Source organism: Giraffa tippelskirchi, chromosome 5, assembly GCF_054371585.1.
Source record: "Giraffa tippelskirchi isolate mGirTip1 chromosome 5, T2T-mGirTip1v1.2.pri, whole genome shotgun sequence".
Taxonomy (NCBI): domain Eukaryota; kingdom Metazoa; phylum Chordata; class Mammalia; order Artiodactyla; family Giraffidae; genus Giraffa; species Giraffa tippelskirchi.
In genome coordinates, this window is record NC_137279.1 from 139,081,068 (window position 1) to 139,096,944 (window position 15,877).

Below are 15,877 nucleotides of genomic sequence, written 5' to 3' on the forward strand. Positions count from 1 at the left end.
GGAATTTAAATTGGTAGTTTAACAACCAAAAATATAATCAATTTTATTTAATAAGAAACCTACTGTAGTTGTTCTATGAGGTTCTATCCAGTTAGTATACATAAGTGGGCTTAAAAAAATTGGCTAAAATCTTAAAAAGAATCAGGCTAGTTCCCTAAGCCTAGGGCACTATTTTACTTTCCTTGGACAATTTCCACACAAACAAAAGGGCTTATCTTGGAATCTTTTACCCAAAATATACCTTTCCCACCATAGGGAAAAACTGAGGAATATTTTTACCATCTTCTTGAGGGCAGTACAGATTACTTTTAGAACCTCTTTGCAGTGAGAAAGGTACACGGATGTACATCTAATAGTATGAGTTAAGACTCTGAAAAACTGAACCTACCTATGCCCATTAACCTAACATTTATTATTTTTTTAAAATGCAGTAAACATTTACATGCTTTCTCACTTTCAGATCTCTTGACCAGAGCGCTATAACAAACGTTAAGGGCAACTGCAAACCATAATCTAAGGCAACAGACTACCTGGATGAGAACTGGCAAGTTCTTAGAGTGAAGAAATGAACAAAGAGACAGTTATAAACAATAACAGAAGAGTAACTTAGAAACAAATTCAGCAAATCACTTTAACTAGATTATACCCAATGCTACAAACAAACACTATTTTTAGCAAAATTCTAATTTACTTATTCATTAAATACTTGAGTATTTGATGAGTAGTAAGAGGGCTTTTTTTTTATTTGCCTTAATGAATTCAAAGTGTTGAAATTATTTCATATTTAAGTGAACTCACAACAATTATCTTCAAAGAGTGCTAAAAATTAATCTCTAATGGTGATTATTTTATAGAATATTAAAACACATTTATCATTTTGGAAAGAGTTTCATTTCTTACTTTTCAGGATGAGCCATTCAATATACTTAATAGAATCAGTTACTAAAAAAGCCTAGGTTACATAGTTTTAAATGAGCAGGAAATATAAAATGGAGAATAAATAACAATTATTAATACTTTTACCATAAAGAATTACAAGTGCATTTATTTAGTTGATTCTTAACTGGTGAAGTGATGACAGTGAGGAAAGGAGGTAGGAAAGCCTTGAAGTAAAATATAAACATATTTTCATGGTATTGAAATTTCTGTGTTATCTATTATTATATGCAAAAAGTGGGGAGTTTCAAATACAATAGAAAAAAAAATCTAGTGCTTTTATTTGATCTTTCCAAAAAGGAATTCCCCACATTAAAGAAAAAAAGTCTGATTTTAAAAATTAACATATCTTTTGACTATTATAAATGGAAAAATTTTGCCAAATTATTAGGATTTGGTGAAAAAGCTCTTACTTTATTTGTAAATACTGAAAGAATATCTTTAAAAAGGGACAAGTATTCTACATAGCCAATAATTATTCTGTAACAATTCAGTTGCAAAAATACTGTCTACCTATTTTTCTTACAGTTATTTGAAACTATGTAACGGTCAGATATGGTAGACTTCCTTTAGGGTTTTTAACCTAACATACATAGAATGGAGTACTGATAAATTACCACTGTGAAACTCATTATTTAAGTCATCTTAACACTGTATTCCTGGTCAATAAAATGTTAACATTTAAATTGTCACTGTGATGATTATATAATTATAAGCCACTAACATAATAAAACAATTTAAAAACAGAGTTTCTATAGGCAGTGTTAGAACTCTTTATTTTCACTGCTGCTACTGCTAAGTCGCGTCAGTCGTGTCCGACTCCGTGCAACCCCATAGATGGCAGCCCACCAGGCTCCTCCATCCCTGGAATTTTCTAGGCAAGAATACTAGAGTGGGTTGCCATTTCCTTCTCCAATGCATGAAACTGAAAAGTGAAAGTGAAGTCGTTCAATCGTGTCCGACTCTTCGCGACCCCATGGGCTGCAGCCTACCAGGCTCCTCTGTCCACGGGGTTTCCCAGGCAAGAGTACTGGAGTGGGGTGCCATTGCCTTCTCTCATAAATTGATTAGTAATTTTCATAACAAGGAAACAGCAGTCCGCTTTCACAGAATTTAAATACGCACAAACTTTAGTTCCTTTAAAATGTGTCATCAAGGGTTTCCCTGGTGGCTTAGTGGTAAACAATTCGCCTGCCAATGCAGGAGACGTGGGTTCAATCTCTGTTCCAGGGAGATTCCACAGGCCATGGGGCAACTAAATCCATGTGCCACAACTACTGAGCTTATGCTCTAGAGCCTGTTTTCTGCAACAAGAGAAACCACTGAAATGAGAGGCCCATGCACTGCAACTAAAGAGTAGCTCTTGCTTGCCACAACTAGAGAAAAAAGCTCAACCAGTAACAAAGACCCAGCCCAGTGAAAATTTAAAATAAAAAAATGTACTGTAAAAAAGTAGCCCTGCTTTTGTAACATAATAAAACAATGAAAATTACTTGCTATCTTATTTTGTACATTTACTATAACACGTCATTGTATTTATATTAAGAAGTAGGATAAGGCTTTTGTGTTGTGCTAGATACTCAACCATGTATTTAAATGTATATACTCACAAACAAACGTTACCTACAATGTACAATTCCTCAGGGCCAGGTCTTTCAGACTCTCTTTGTACTAACTCCCACTGCTTTTTCCTGTCAGTCTAATAAAAACAGGTAATTATACATAATCATTTTTCACTTGCTATTTCTCTCTGGTCTAATTTTAGATGTTCATCTCATATCACTACCACTGAACAGTAGGATAACATGTAAATGTCCACCTAATGTAGGCGGTTCCCACTTTTTGAAATACTATGTGCAAATCGTTCCATTACTATCTTATTGGAGCACAGAACTCATTCTTCCAAAGAAGTTAAATTATGTTTTGCAGTTTGTTTCACAAGCTAGATTTCAAATCTGCTGCTGCTGCTGCTAAGTCACTTCAGTCGTGTCCGACTCTGTGCGACCCCATAGATGGAAGCCCACCAGGCTCCCCGTCCCTGGGATTCTCCAGGCAAGGACACTGGAGTGGGTTGCCATTTCCTTCTCTAATGCATGAAAGTGAAAAGTGAAAGTGAAGTTGCTCAGTCGGGTCTGACTCTTCATGACCCCATGGACTGCAGCCTACCAGGCTCCTCCATCCATGGGATTTTCCAGGCAAGAGTACTGGAGTGGGTTGCCATTGCCTTCTCTAACATAGTCTATAAAGGACTTTTGTGCAAAAAAAAAAAAAAGCAACATTTATCCAGTGCCATTTATGCAAATAAGATTTTACCTTTTTTAATAACTACCTTTTTCAAACTAAACATAAAAACATTTTGATGGAAATCTTTCAAAAGTATTATATATTCTCTTATTTATTAAAAATATCTTGATCAGTATCAACATTAACAAAAAAACCTATTTACTATAATGTGCTATCAATAAAAATATGTTAATATGTATTCTGTATGAAATTAGAGATTTTACAGCAATTTGTATCCATATTCTTAGGGACTGGATTTTTTTAAAAGTAGTTTTTCCATTATTTCCTTCATTGCTCTTATCACATTTGAATGTTTTCATTGTGCTTACACTGATCAGACCCCGAAAATCTACTGTTCTACTTTAAGGTAGACTAGCATATAAGCTACAAAACTGGACAAAAGATTGTTTTCAGTGGAGGAAAAGAGGCAGGAGGAGAGAGTGAAGGCTTTGAACAGAAAGATAAAGGGTTTTCCTAGTATTTTTTCTTAAAAAATCCAAAATCAATAATGTATAACAAACTCTGTCAAACTTATTTTCTGTCAGAGTTTTTATGTTCTAAATAGCAAGAACTGCTAGATATTACTGTCTTAGTTCAATCATAACTAAATCTTTTTTTAATATCTTACATATAAGAAAACTCTAATTAAGATGCCAAGAGCACTAAACTTAACAAAACAAAAAAAGATGCCATGAATAGGTAATCTGTGTTATGGCAGAGAAAGCCCATAAACATTGGCAGCAGTTTTTCATATTCTATTTCCTTGTAGGAAGGCAACTGTCCAGTTAAGAGATACCATTCATATGTTTTATAGTTTATAACACTTTCCAGTACATCAATCTTAAAACACAAAATTAACCAATTGTATATTACCCAAATATATTTCTGTCTTCTTTCCTTATTTCTTTCCATCTAACTTCCTTCCTTCCTTCCATTCTCTCTCTCTCTCTCTCTCTCTCTATCGACCTATTGTCTCTCTTGACTATCCGGGTGGCGCAGTCAGTATAGAATCCACCTGCAATATACAAGACCCAGGTTCAATCCATGGGTCAGGAAGATCCCCTGGAGAAGGAAGTGGCTACCCACTCCCGTATTCTTGCCTGGGACAGAGGGGCCTAGCAGGCTATAGTCCATGGAGTCACAAAGAGCCAGATAAGACTTGATGACTAAACTATCACCATTTTCTATCTATCAATCAAGAAAGAGAGAGAATGAGCACTACTGAGTTTTCTTAGCTTTCTTAATGTGTTGTTTTTATCTCGTTTGCTTTTTTAAAACTGAGGATTAATACAAGTTGTAGATTGAGAGGAAATATTTGCAAAAGACATGTGTAATGAAGGATTCTTATCCAAAATATATTTATAAAAAAACTCTTAAAGGGAATTCTCTGCTAGTCCAGGGGTTGGCACTCCATGCTTCCACAGCAGAATGCATGGATTCGATCCCTGGTTCCCGAACCAGGTTCCCAAACTGTGGTCCTGCAGGCCTTGTGGCACAACCAAAAAAAATTAAAAATAAAAAATCTCTTAAAGCTAAACAATAAGAAAACAACCCAATTTAAAAAGGGGAAAGGACCAGAACAGGCACCTCACTAATAAACATAAACAAATGGCGAGTAAGTATATTAAGAAATGTTCAACATATGTCATTGCATGCATGTGTGCTAAGTGGCTTCAGTTGTGTCTGACTCTTTGCAAACCCGTGGACTACAGTTGGCCAGGCTCATCTGTCCATGGAATATCAGGCATGAATACTAAGAGTGACTTGCCATTTCCTCCTCCAGATTATCTTCCTGACCCAGGCATAGAACCCATGTCTCCTGTGTCTCCTGCATTGGCAGGTAGATTCTTTACTGCTGACCCACCTGGGAAGCACTCACTGCATGCAACACATTAACAACAATAAGTGTTGGTGAAGGTATGGAGCACTCTTCATTCACTGTCAATGGAAATGAAAAATGGTACAGTGACTCTGAAAGACATTTTGGCAGTTTCTTACAAAACTAAATACACTCCTACAATAAGATCCAACAAATCATGCTTCTTGGTACTTGCCCAAATGAACTGAAAACTTATGTCCACACAAAAACCTGAACAGATGTTCATAGAAGCTTTATTCATAACTGTCAAAACTTGGAAGCAATCAACAAGTCCTTCAGTAGGTGAATGGATAAACTGCAGTACATCCAGACTATGGAATATTATTTAACACTTTAAAAAAATGAGCTATTAAGCCATGAAAAGACATGGAGGAAACTTAAGTGCATATTACTATGTGAAAGAAATCAATGTGAAAAGGTTACATACTGCATGATTCCAACTATATGACATTCTACAAGAGGCAAAACTATAAGAAAATAGTAAGATCACTGGTTGCTAGGGGTCAGATGGAGGGAGGAATGAGTAGGTGGGACACAGAGGATTTTTGGATCAAAATGTTCTGTATGATATTGCAGTGGTAGATAAGGATCATTATAAATTTTTCAAAACCCACAGAATGTACAACAACAAGAGTGAACCTTAATGCAAACTGAGGATTTTGGGTGATAATGATGTGTCAGTGTGAGCTCATCTATTTTAACAAATGTAACACTGTGGTAGGGGATGTTGGGATGTCAATGGTTAGGGACGTTGCATAATGTGTGCAGATGCAATATGATAATTCTGTGTATATTCTGCTAATTTTTGCTGAAAAATGACGTTTACTTATCAAAAAAATTAAGGAGCAATTACTGCCAAAGACCCAGACACTGAAACATTCTTGATACTATAAAATATTTCAAAATTCTTAAGTCTTAAAAAACAAGACTATATTTTGATTACTCTTTATTGTATGATATATAAAAAATGTGTAAGTCAGTCATTCTACGTCATCATCTATGTCAATGTATAAATATGTCAATCTATATAAAGTAGAAATCAACATTAGTAGGGAAAACCCTAACTCAGTTTAATGAATAGGCTGAGATATGGACTGTATCCACCCAGTATGGAATTATAATAACACTTTCACTAATTTGGATGTTGTAGCTAACATTGGATATTAACACATGAACATTTACCTTTGAGTCATAATTTTGAAGGCATCTGGGAGGTAGCAGTCTGTATTCTCCATCTGAAATGGGTCAGCATCACAAATCTTGTCATCTGTCCGACCATAATTAGCACTCTCAATCATGATAACATCACTGCCTGGACATCGCAGATCTATAGAGTAACCTTCACAGGATAATTCTCGACGAACTAACCCAAATGGTAAAGCTGCTCTGCTGAAACCTTAAAAAAGAAAAAAAAATAAAATGAAATCATGTATGAAGTATATTATTTTAATACATTATTTTCAAGTAATATTAGTCACATCTATATCTGAGAAGTACCAAAGAAGTATGTTTTTCAAACCATCCATTCATATATTTATTAATTAATTGCCGGGATCTTTACTATGAATCAGTAATTTATTACTAGACATATCTTTAGCTGGAGTATTCATCTTTATAAGAATTTTAAATTACGTTAATAAAATATTTTCTGTATAGCCTAGTCACAATCAGAAACTAAGTGGCTCTTTTTGAGTAAATCCAAAGAAACACAACACATTTGATCAATCGATCTAAAAAGAATGACAAGATTAACAAATACAGAATGCAACATTCAATAAAGGAACACTTACATTTATAAATGAAATCAAAACTGTGTTACACAGGACAATAGTGTATATTATGTCGCTTAATGTAGACATATTAATTGCTGTTATGTTGAATTATCTTAAAATACATTTATCTTCAGTTCAGTTCAGTTCAGTCGCTCAGTCGTGTCCAACTCTTTGCAACCCCACGAACCGCAGTACGCCAGGCCTCCCTGTCCATCACCAACTCCCGGAGCTTACCCAAACTCATGTTGATTGAGTCGGTAATGCCATCCAGACATCTCATCCTCTGTAGTCCCCTTCTCCTCCTGCCCTCAATCTTTCCCAAAATCAGGGTCTTTTCCAATGAGTCAGCTCTTTGCATCAGCTGGCCAAAATACTGGAGTTTAAGCTTCAACATCAGTCCTTCCAATGAACACCCAGGACTGATCTCCTTTAGGATGGACTAGTTGGATCTCCTTGCAGACCAAGGAACTATCAACAGTCTTCTCCAACACCACAGTTCAAAAGCATCAATTCTTCTGTGCTCAGCTTTCTTTATAGTCCAACTCTCACATCCATACATGACCACTGGAAAAACCATAGCCTTGACTAGACAGTGGATTCCCTGGTGGCTCAGACAGTAAAGCGTCTGCCTGCAATAGCATCTGCCCACAATGTGGGAGACCCGGGTTCAATCCCTAGTTTGGGAAGATACCCTGGATAAGGAAATGGCAACCGACTCCAGTACTCTTGCCTGGAAAATTCCTGGATGGAGGAGCCTGGTAGGCTACAGTCCATGGGGTCGCAAAGAGTCGGACACGACTTCGCAACCTCACTTTCACTTTCACTTTGACTAGACAGAGCTTGTTGGCAAAGTAATCTCTCTGCTTTTTAATATGCTGTCTAAGTTGGTCATAACTTTCCTTCCAAGGAGTAAACTTCTTTTAATTTCATGGCTGCAGTCACCATCTGCAGTGATTTGGGAGCCCAAAAAAATAAAGTCTGACACTGTTTCCACTCTTTCCCCATCTATTTGCCATGAAGCAATGGGACCAGATGCCATGATCTTAGTTTTCTGAACGTTGAACTTTAAGCCAACCTTTTCACTCTCCTCTTTCACTTTCATCAAGAGGCTTTTTAGTTCCTCTTCACTTTCTGTCATAAGAGTGGTGTCATCTGCATATCTGAGGCTATTGATATTTTTCCCAGCAATCCTGATTCCAGCTTGTGCTTCCTCCACCCCAGCGTTTCTCATGATGTATTCTGCATATAAGTTAAATAAGCAGGGTGACAATATACAGCCTTGACGTACTCCTTTTCTTATTTGGAACCAGTCTGTTGTTCCATGTCCAGGTCTAACTGTTGCTTCCTGGCCTGCATATAGGTTTCTCAAGAGGCAGGTCAGGTGGTCTGGTATTCCCATCTCTTTCAGAATTTTCCACAGTTTATTGTGATCCACACAGTCAAAGGCTTTGGCATAGTCAATAAAGCAGAAACAGATGTTTTTCTGGAACTCTCTTGCTTTTTCGATGATCCAGCGGATATTGGCAATTTGATCTCTGGTTCCTCTGCCTTTTCTAAAACCAGCTTGAACATCTGGAAGTTCACAGTTCACGTATTGCTGAAGCCTGGCTTGGAGAATTTTGAGCATTACTTTACTAGCGTGTGAGATGAGTGCATCTGTGCGGTAGTTTGAGCATTCTTTGCCATTGCCTTTCTTTGGGATCAGAATGAAAACTGACCTTTTCCAGTCCTGTGGCCACTGCTGAGTTTTTCAGATTTGCTGGCATATTGAGTGCAGCACTTTCACAGCATCATCTTTTAGGATTTGGAATAGCTCAACTGGAATTCCATCACCTCCACTAGCTTTGTTCGTAGTGATACTTCCTAAGGCCCACTTGACTTCACATTCCAGGATTCTGGCTCTAGGTGGGTGATCACACCATCATCATTTGTCTTAGCATCTCCCACAATAACTAAGACACTGTGACAGTATCACCCTTATGGCACAATGTGTGTGTGCTGTGCTCAGTTGCTCAGTCATGTCTGACTCTTTCCAACACCATGGACTGTAGCCTGCCAGGCTCCTCTGCTCATGGAACTTTCCAGGCAAGAATACTGAAGTGGGTTGCCATTTCCTACTCCAGAGGATCTTCCTGACTCAGGGATTGAATCTGCATCTCTTGTGACTCCAGCATTAGCAGGCAGAATTTTTATCACTAGTACCACCTGGGAAGCCAAGTAGTTATTGTGATAACTTGTTTCAATTTGTAGAGCCTTTACTGAAAACTGACCTAAGTGAAAAGATTGAGACATAAGTAAAAGGATTGAGCAGATGGGTATTCAAAGGACCTAGCACTGCTCCAGTCTAGTTCAAAAAGTTGAAAATTTCCAAAGGGGCAAAACTTCTGAGATTCTTTTTTGTCATTTAAAAAATGGAGGTGAAACTTCTATGTAACACCTGTGCTGTTACTTTTCCTACCTGTGTGACTCAAAAACGAGACAGGTGCAGAAAAGCACGTAATTGAAAGTACTACATGAACTTATGTATGGTGTATCAGGCTGAATGTAGGTAATCACTGTTCATGAATGCAATAAAAAACAATTTAGAGTAGAATAAAAAATTAGAATTTTAGGTTTTAAAATTTTCAACCAGGGGTCCTCTAAAGTAATAATACAACAGAGAACAAAGGTAAAAGCCAAGAAAGCCAAGAACAGCCAAGAAGCACTATGTGTGGACACAGCACATCTGTGTGTGCTGGTGTGCTACCTATGGGATATCGACCACATCAAAAACTTCTACATTGACCCAATTTCTTATTTCAGTTCTCTAACTTGTTGCCATCTATATCATTCCTGTTATAAAAGATGAGCATTAATTTTAGTATTTTTTCTTTTCTCTGTAAATTATTTTACATCACATTAAGCCTTTCCTCACATGCCTTTTTACTGGAAATAACATTAAAAATGATATTAAGAAGTAAACTGTTCCAAGATATAAACTTCCAAGGTGAAAAACTAGGTTCTGCCCAGGTCAATCCAATGAGAAAATCTGTTCACTTTAACTATTGCACAATGCCTCTCACTAAATCAACAAAACTAAAAGTGTCCTGAAAAAACATGCATCTTCTTTCTAAGATGCAAATAATCCTGCAAAATGATTACTGGGTTACACGTTGGTATCATTTAGAAAATAAGCAATTCTAAAACATGGCTGAGTTCTCAGTTCTACTGAGAAAACAAAATGTAATTGAAATGGAGAGAGACAAAAAGGGCACAGTTTAGAGCACAAAAGTCTTCAGAGGACTGAGGCAAACACCAACCTTGGTAGGTTTTTACTAAGAAGATTTATGGTCTTATCAGATTTCTAAAAGAGAAGTACACTATCAATAAACAAGGAATACAGAAAGGAAGAAGGGCAAGATCAAGACAAACAGTAAAGGGGCCAACCTTTCAACCTTTTACCAAGTTCATAAATAAATGTTTACATATGTTATTACTTTCTTTCATTTGCTGATACTGTAGTGCTTACATAAACAATGCATCGTAAATTATTATTATATTTGTTTTAACTGATTTATTTAATACTATAATGTTTGTTGCCTTAAATCATAAGTGTTCTCTTTCCTAAAGTCTTGCTCAAAACAGGTGAGAGAACAATAATTTAGGAAAGTGAACACTTATGATTTAAGACAATGAACATCATACTATTAAATACTATGAAGAAGCTGACAGATGACACTTATTTGTGTGACGAAAAAAGCTGTGTGAAAATACAAACAAGTGACATCATATAAAATTTTGGAGCAGAGCATATTTTAAAAGCAGAGATGATTTGCAATTGTTAATTCCTTGTAGATCATATTATTAGAAAATACCACAAATGAGAACATGTTATTATAAGAACATGTTATTCTGGCTTGGAGTCAAAATTCATAAGTTGTAGTATTTGTCAAAATTACAGAACTCATTCTGAAGCACTGTGGTTTTTAAGTTCAGCTTTTAATTTTTGTTAATGATAGTTTACAAGATTATAGTCATGATTCTAAGTGAATTTTCTTCTGCTTTTGAAAGATATTTGCAAATTGCAGAAGTCTTGCTGTTAGTTCAGATAAAAAATTTTTAAGCCTTAATATTAGTCATCCAAAAAGGTAAAGTATGAAAAAGGAAAAATAGAAAGATGTAAACAATTTACTAATGTAGACTTCCAATACAGAGTCTTCTGAAAAAAAGATAACGGTACTTATACTTTCACTGCATGGAACAGAATGAATTCTTCATGGTGAATGTTGATTTATCTAATACTACAATGTTCATTGTCTTAAATCGTAATGTTCTCTTTCCTAAAATCTTGCTCAATAACAGGTGAACAATGATTTAAGACATCATAGTATTAAATGCTTATTATTTAGTTACTTGTTATTAAAATATTGTAGTATTAACATAACATGTTATTAACATTATAGTATTAAACCCTTTATATTCATAGTATTAAATACTTATTACCACATGGTGCTGTTATTAGATTCATTTTTAATGTAGGTCTTTCCTGCTAGACTGTGATGATAGTTATAATTCCAGTGCCTAGATTGGTACATGATATATAACTCCAATAAATTCTGTCAAAACAAATTGCTAAATTTAACAACTAGTATTTGTCTAAAACAATATAAATTACAATGTGTTTTTTATGTTCTAAATTACAGTGTGTAATCTATTTTCTTTGGCACTGAAAACAGAGTGTGCATTGAGAAAAAATAAACTATAATCAATAAAATTATGTGTAATCTCAAAATAAGAAAAATATTTAAATTCTGTCAATTTATTATTTTCTAGATACTATTGGGGTTCATTAGTATTTCTCAAAAGCGAGATGTCTATGACCATTATCTTATTTAACTTTATTTAAATCCTATGGATAAACATTTATATTCATAAAAAACAAATTTGAAGAAATATATAGTAAATATTTTAGTGGCTAACATTTATATAGCAGTTACAATGTTTAGATACTGCCCTAAATGCTTTTTATGGATCACCCTTTTTTATGTGCACCAACATCATCAACAATTACAACAATAAAAGAAAAAGTGGAGTAGTTACTGTAATAATACCAATTTACAGACTGTGAAACTAAGGCATCAAATAGGAGATCATTCATGGTTTCAAGGATTACTGTGAGTTAGATTTTAATACAGGTGAGGTTCTCAGATTCTAGAGCGCATGCTCTTAGTAACAACCATGAAGAGAAAGGGATTCTGTGACTTTTCAAGCCTCTATGTTGATAATATAAACAAGATTTATTTTATAATTTTTCATACCATCTGAAATTCATCAAAAATGTTAGTGAACTGACAGGAAACAATTATTTTAAAGGCTCACACAACATACAGATAATGATGAAAACTATATTTGTGGAAATGCAGTGATGTGTGCCATAAACTTATCAAGAGAGCAAAATCTATATTGCTCAAGAATAGACATATATAAAGAGTTCAATTCAGTTCAGTTGCTCAGGTATGTCTGACTCTTTGCAACACCATCGACTGCAGCATGCCAGGCTTCCCTGTCCATCACCAACACCCGAAGCCTGCTCAAACTCATGTCCATTGAGTCGGTGATGCCATCCAAACTTCTCCTCCTCCATTGCCCTTCTCCTCCCACCTTCAATCTTTCCCAGCATCAGGGTCTTTTCAAATGAGTCAGTTCTTCTCATCAGGGGGCCAAAGTATTGGAGTTTCAGCTTCAACATCAGTCCTTCCAATGAATATTCAGGATTGATTTCCTTTAGGATGGACTGGTTTGATCTCCTTGCAGTCCAAGGGACTCTCAAGAGTCTTCTCCAACATTCCAGTTCAAAAGCATCAATCCTTTGGCACCCAGCTTTCTTTATACTCCAACTCTCATATTCATACATGACTACTGGAACTGGTGTCTGGGTCAGCCTTGTGGACCTGGCTGAGTCATTTTATTTGTCTGGGTTTTAATTTCTTTTTCTGAAGAATGAAAGTCATTTCAGAGTCCTATCAAATTTCACCAATCTATGATTCAAAACAAGCAAACACCTTTTAATCAAGTATACATGCTAATGAATAAATTTGTTGCTCATAAACATATATGAGAATGTTAGCATGGATGGATGATGGCAAATAATGTAGATTGTATGTACTGCACCAAAAATTCTCAAAAGCACCTGAGATGAATTAGCCAAGGTAGCGCAAATGGTAAAGAATCTGCCCACAATGTGGGAAGACACAGGTTCAATTCCTGGGTCGGGAAGATCCCCTGGAGAAGAAAATGGCAATCCGCTCCAGTATTCTTGCCTGGAGAATTCCATGGACATTGGAGCCTGGCAGACCCCAGTCCATGGAGTCACAAAGAGTCAGACACGAATGCGCAACTAACACACACACACACAAACCACAAGCAGACATCTTTCTGGATTAACTATTTTAATCAAAGACTTATGGGAAGAGAGAAAATAAACATGGCCAACTAGGAAATCAAAAGAAAAATGTACATAAATTTTTTTGGGGGGGTCCCTAAATTTCATTGAATTCAGTTCAGTTCAGTCGTTCAATCGTGTCCAACTCTTTGCGACCCCATAAATCGCAGCACATCATCCTCCCTATCCATCACCAACTCCTGGAGTTTACCCAAATTCATGTCCATCGAGTCGGTGATACCATCCAGCCATCTCATCCTCTGTTGTCCCCTTCTCCTCCTGCCCCCAATCCTTCGCAGCATCAGGGTCTTTTCTAATGAGTCAGCTCTTCACATCAGGTGGCCAAAGTATTGGAGTTTCAGCTTCAACATCAGTCCTTCCAATGAACACCCAGGACTGATCTCCTTTAGGATGGACTGGTTGGATCTCCATGCAGTCCAAGGGACTCTCAAGAGTCTTCTTCAACACCACAGTTCAAAAGCATCAGTTCAAAAGCATCAATTCTTCAGCACTCAGCTTTCTTCACAGTTCAACTCTCACATCCATACATGACTACTGGAAAGACTATAGCCGTGACTAGATGGACCTTTGTTGGCAAAGTAATGTGTAGGCTTTTTAATATGCTATCTAGGTTGGTCATAAGTTTCCTTCAAAGGAGTAAGCGTCTTTTACTTTCATGGCTGCAATCACCATCTGCAGTGTTTTGGGAGCCCAAAAAAATAAAGTCTGACACTGTTTCCACTGTTTCCCCATCTATTTGCCATGAAGTGATGGGATCGGATGCCATGATCTTCGTTTTCTGAATGTTGAGCTTTAAGCCAACTTTTTCACTCTTCTCTTTCACTTTCATCAAGAGGCTTTTTAGTTCCTCTTCACTTTCTGTCATAAGAGTGGTGTCATCTGCATATCTGAGGTTATTGATATTTCTCCCGGCAACCTTGATCCCAGCTTGTGCTTCTTCCAGCCCAGTGTTTCTCATGATGTACTCTGCATATAAGTTTAAAAAGCACAGTGACAATATACAGCCTTGACGTACTCCTTTTCTTATTTGGAACCAGTCTGTTGTTCCATGCCCAATTCTAATTGTTGCTTCCTGGCCTGCATATAGGTTTCTCAAGAGGCAGGTCAAGTGGTCTGGTATTCCCATCTCTTTCAGAATTGTCCACAGTTTGTCGTGATCCACGCAGTCAAAGGCTTTGGCAGAGTCAATAAAGCAGAAATAGATGTTTTTCAGGAACTCTCTTGCTTTTTCGATGATACAGCAGATGTTGGCAATTTGATCTCTGGTTCCTCTGCCTTTTCTAAAAATTTTTTATCTAAAATTTTATTCAAGAACTCATATATATTCCAGATAATTGAGTTTTAATTCTCATCTTCCTCTTCTTCATCTTAATTAATCTAAAATTAATGTGTTGGAGAAGACTCTTGAGAGTCCCTTGGACTGCAAGAAGATCCAACCAGTCCATCCTAAAGGAGATCAGTCCTGGGTGTTCATTGGAAGGACTGATGTTGAAGCTGAAACTCCAATACTTTGGCCACCTCATGCGAAGGGTTGACTCATTGGAAAAGACCCTAATGCTGGGAAGGATTGGGGGCAGGAGGAGAAGGGGACGACAGAGGATGAGATGGCTGGATGGCATCACTGACTCAATGGACATGGGTTGGGTAGACTCTGGGAGTTGGTGATGGACAGGGAGGCCTTGTGTGCTGAGATTCATGTGGTCGCAAAGAGTCGGCACGACTGAGCAACTGAACTGAACTGAATGCAATTCATAACTTTGTTGTTACCAACTATGCATAACCAAATACCTCAAATAATTTTGATGAGATATTTCAGATACCTTTTGTAAAAAGGCACCTTGGAAGTTACAGTGAACTTGGTTTCCTTTTTTCTAATGTTATAATACCCCTACCAAATTCCCAGCTTTTCCATTCACTTGGATTCTCTCCTGAAGATATTGCTCAAAATTGGCAGTATCCATGCTTCCATCTTCTATAAGATGTATACAGTCAAGAATAAACATCAAGACCTGCTTCCTGCTTTGCCACATGCTTTTTCACAGGCGCCGTGGTAGCAGAGGATGGGAGAAAGAAAACTGTAAATTGTTACTGTTTCTTTGGCCTTTTCTCCTATTTTCCTGTAAACTTCAAGGGGTATGGCTAAAAACTCTTTCAACCAGCAAAGAACTTCACAGAAGTTTGGAAAGTCTTAAATAAAAGTATTACAATTAACATTAAATTTTAAAATTCAGAATTTTCACTAAGTAAAGTTTGTGAAAAGGCAGAACAAAACTTACTCCTAAAAACATGTATCTACATTGCTATTTATATCACATTAATGACTTAGTGTGGCACTTCCCTGATAGCTTAGTTGGTAAAGAATCTGCCTGCAATGCAGGAGACCCTGGTTCATTTCCTGAGTCAGGAAGATGTCCTGGAGAAGGAATAGGCTACCCACTCCAGTATTCTTGGGCTTCCCTTGTGGCTCAGCTGGTAAAGAATCTGCCTGCAATGTTGGAGACCTGGGTTCAATCCCTGAGTTGGCAAAATCCCTTGGAGAAGGGAAAGGCTACCCACTCCAGTATT

The 15,877-nt window shown here is 36.8% G+C and overlaps 1 protein-coding gene across 27 annotated transcripts in view; it reads right to left on the reverse strand.

Moving 5' to 3' along the window:
- Positions 1-15,877, reverse strand: part of ADGRL2 (adhesion G protein-coupled receptor L2) — a 208,514-nt gene that overhangs the window by 80,944 nt on the left and 111,693 nt on the right. For all 27 annotated transcript variants that reach the window (XM_081493828.1, XM_081493848.1, XM_081493830.1 and 24 more), the window contains one exon: positions 6,281-6,494. In XM_081493828.1, coding sequence (XP_081349954.1) covers positions 6,281-6,494 — 214 coding nt within the window. The remainder of the gene's footprint in view (positions 1-6,280; positions 6,495-15,877) is intronic.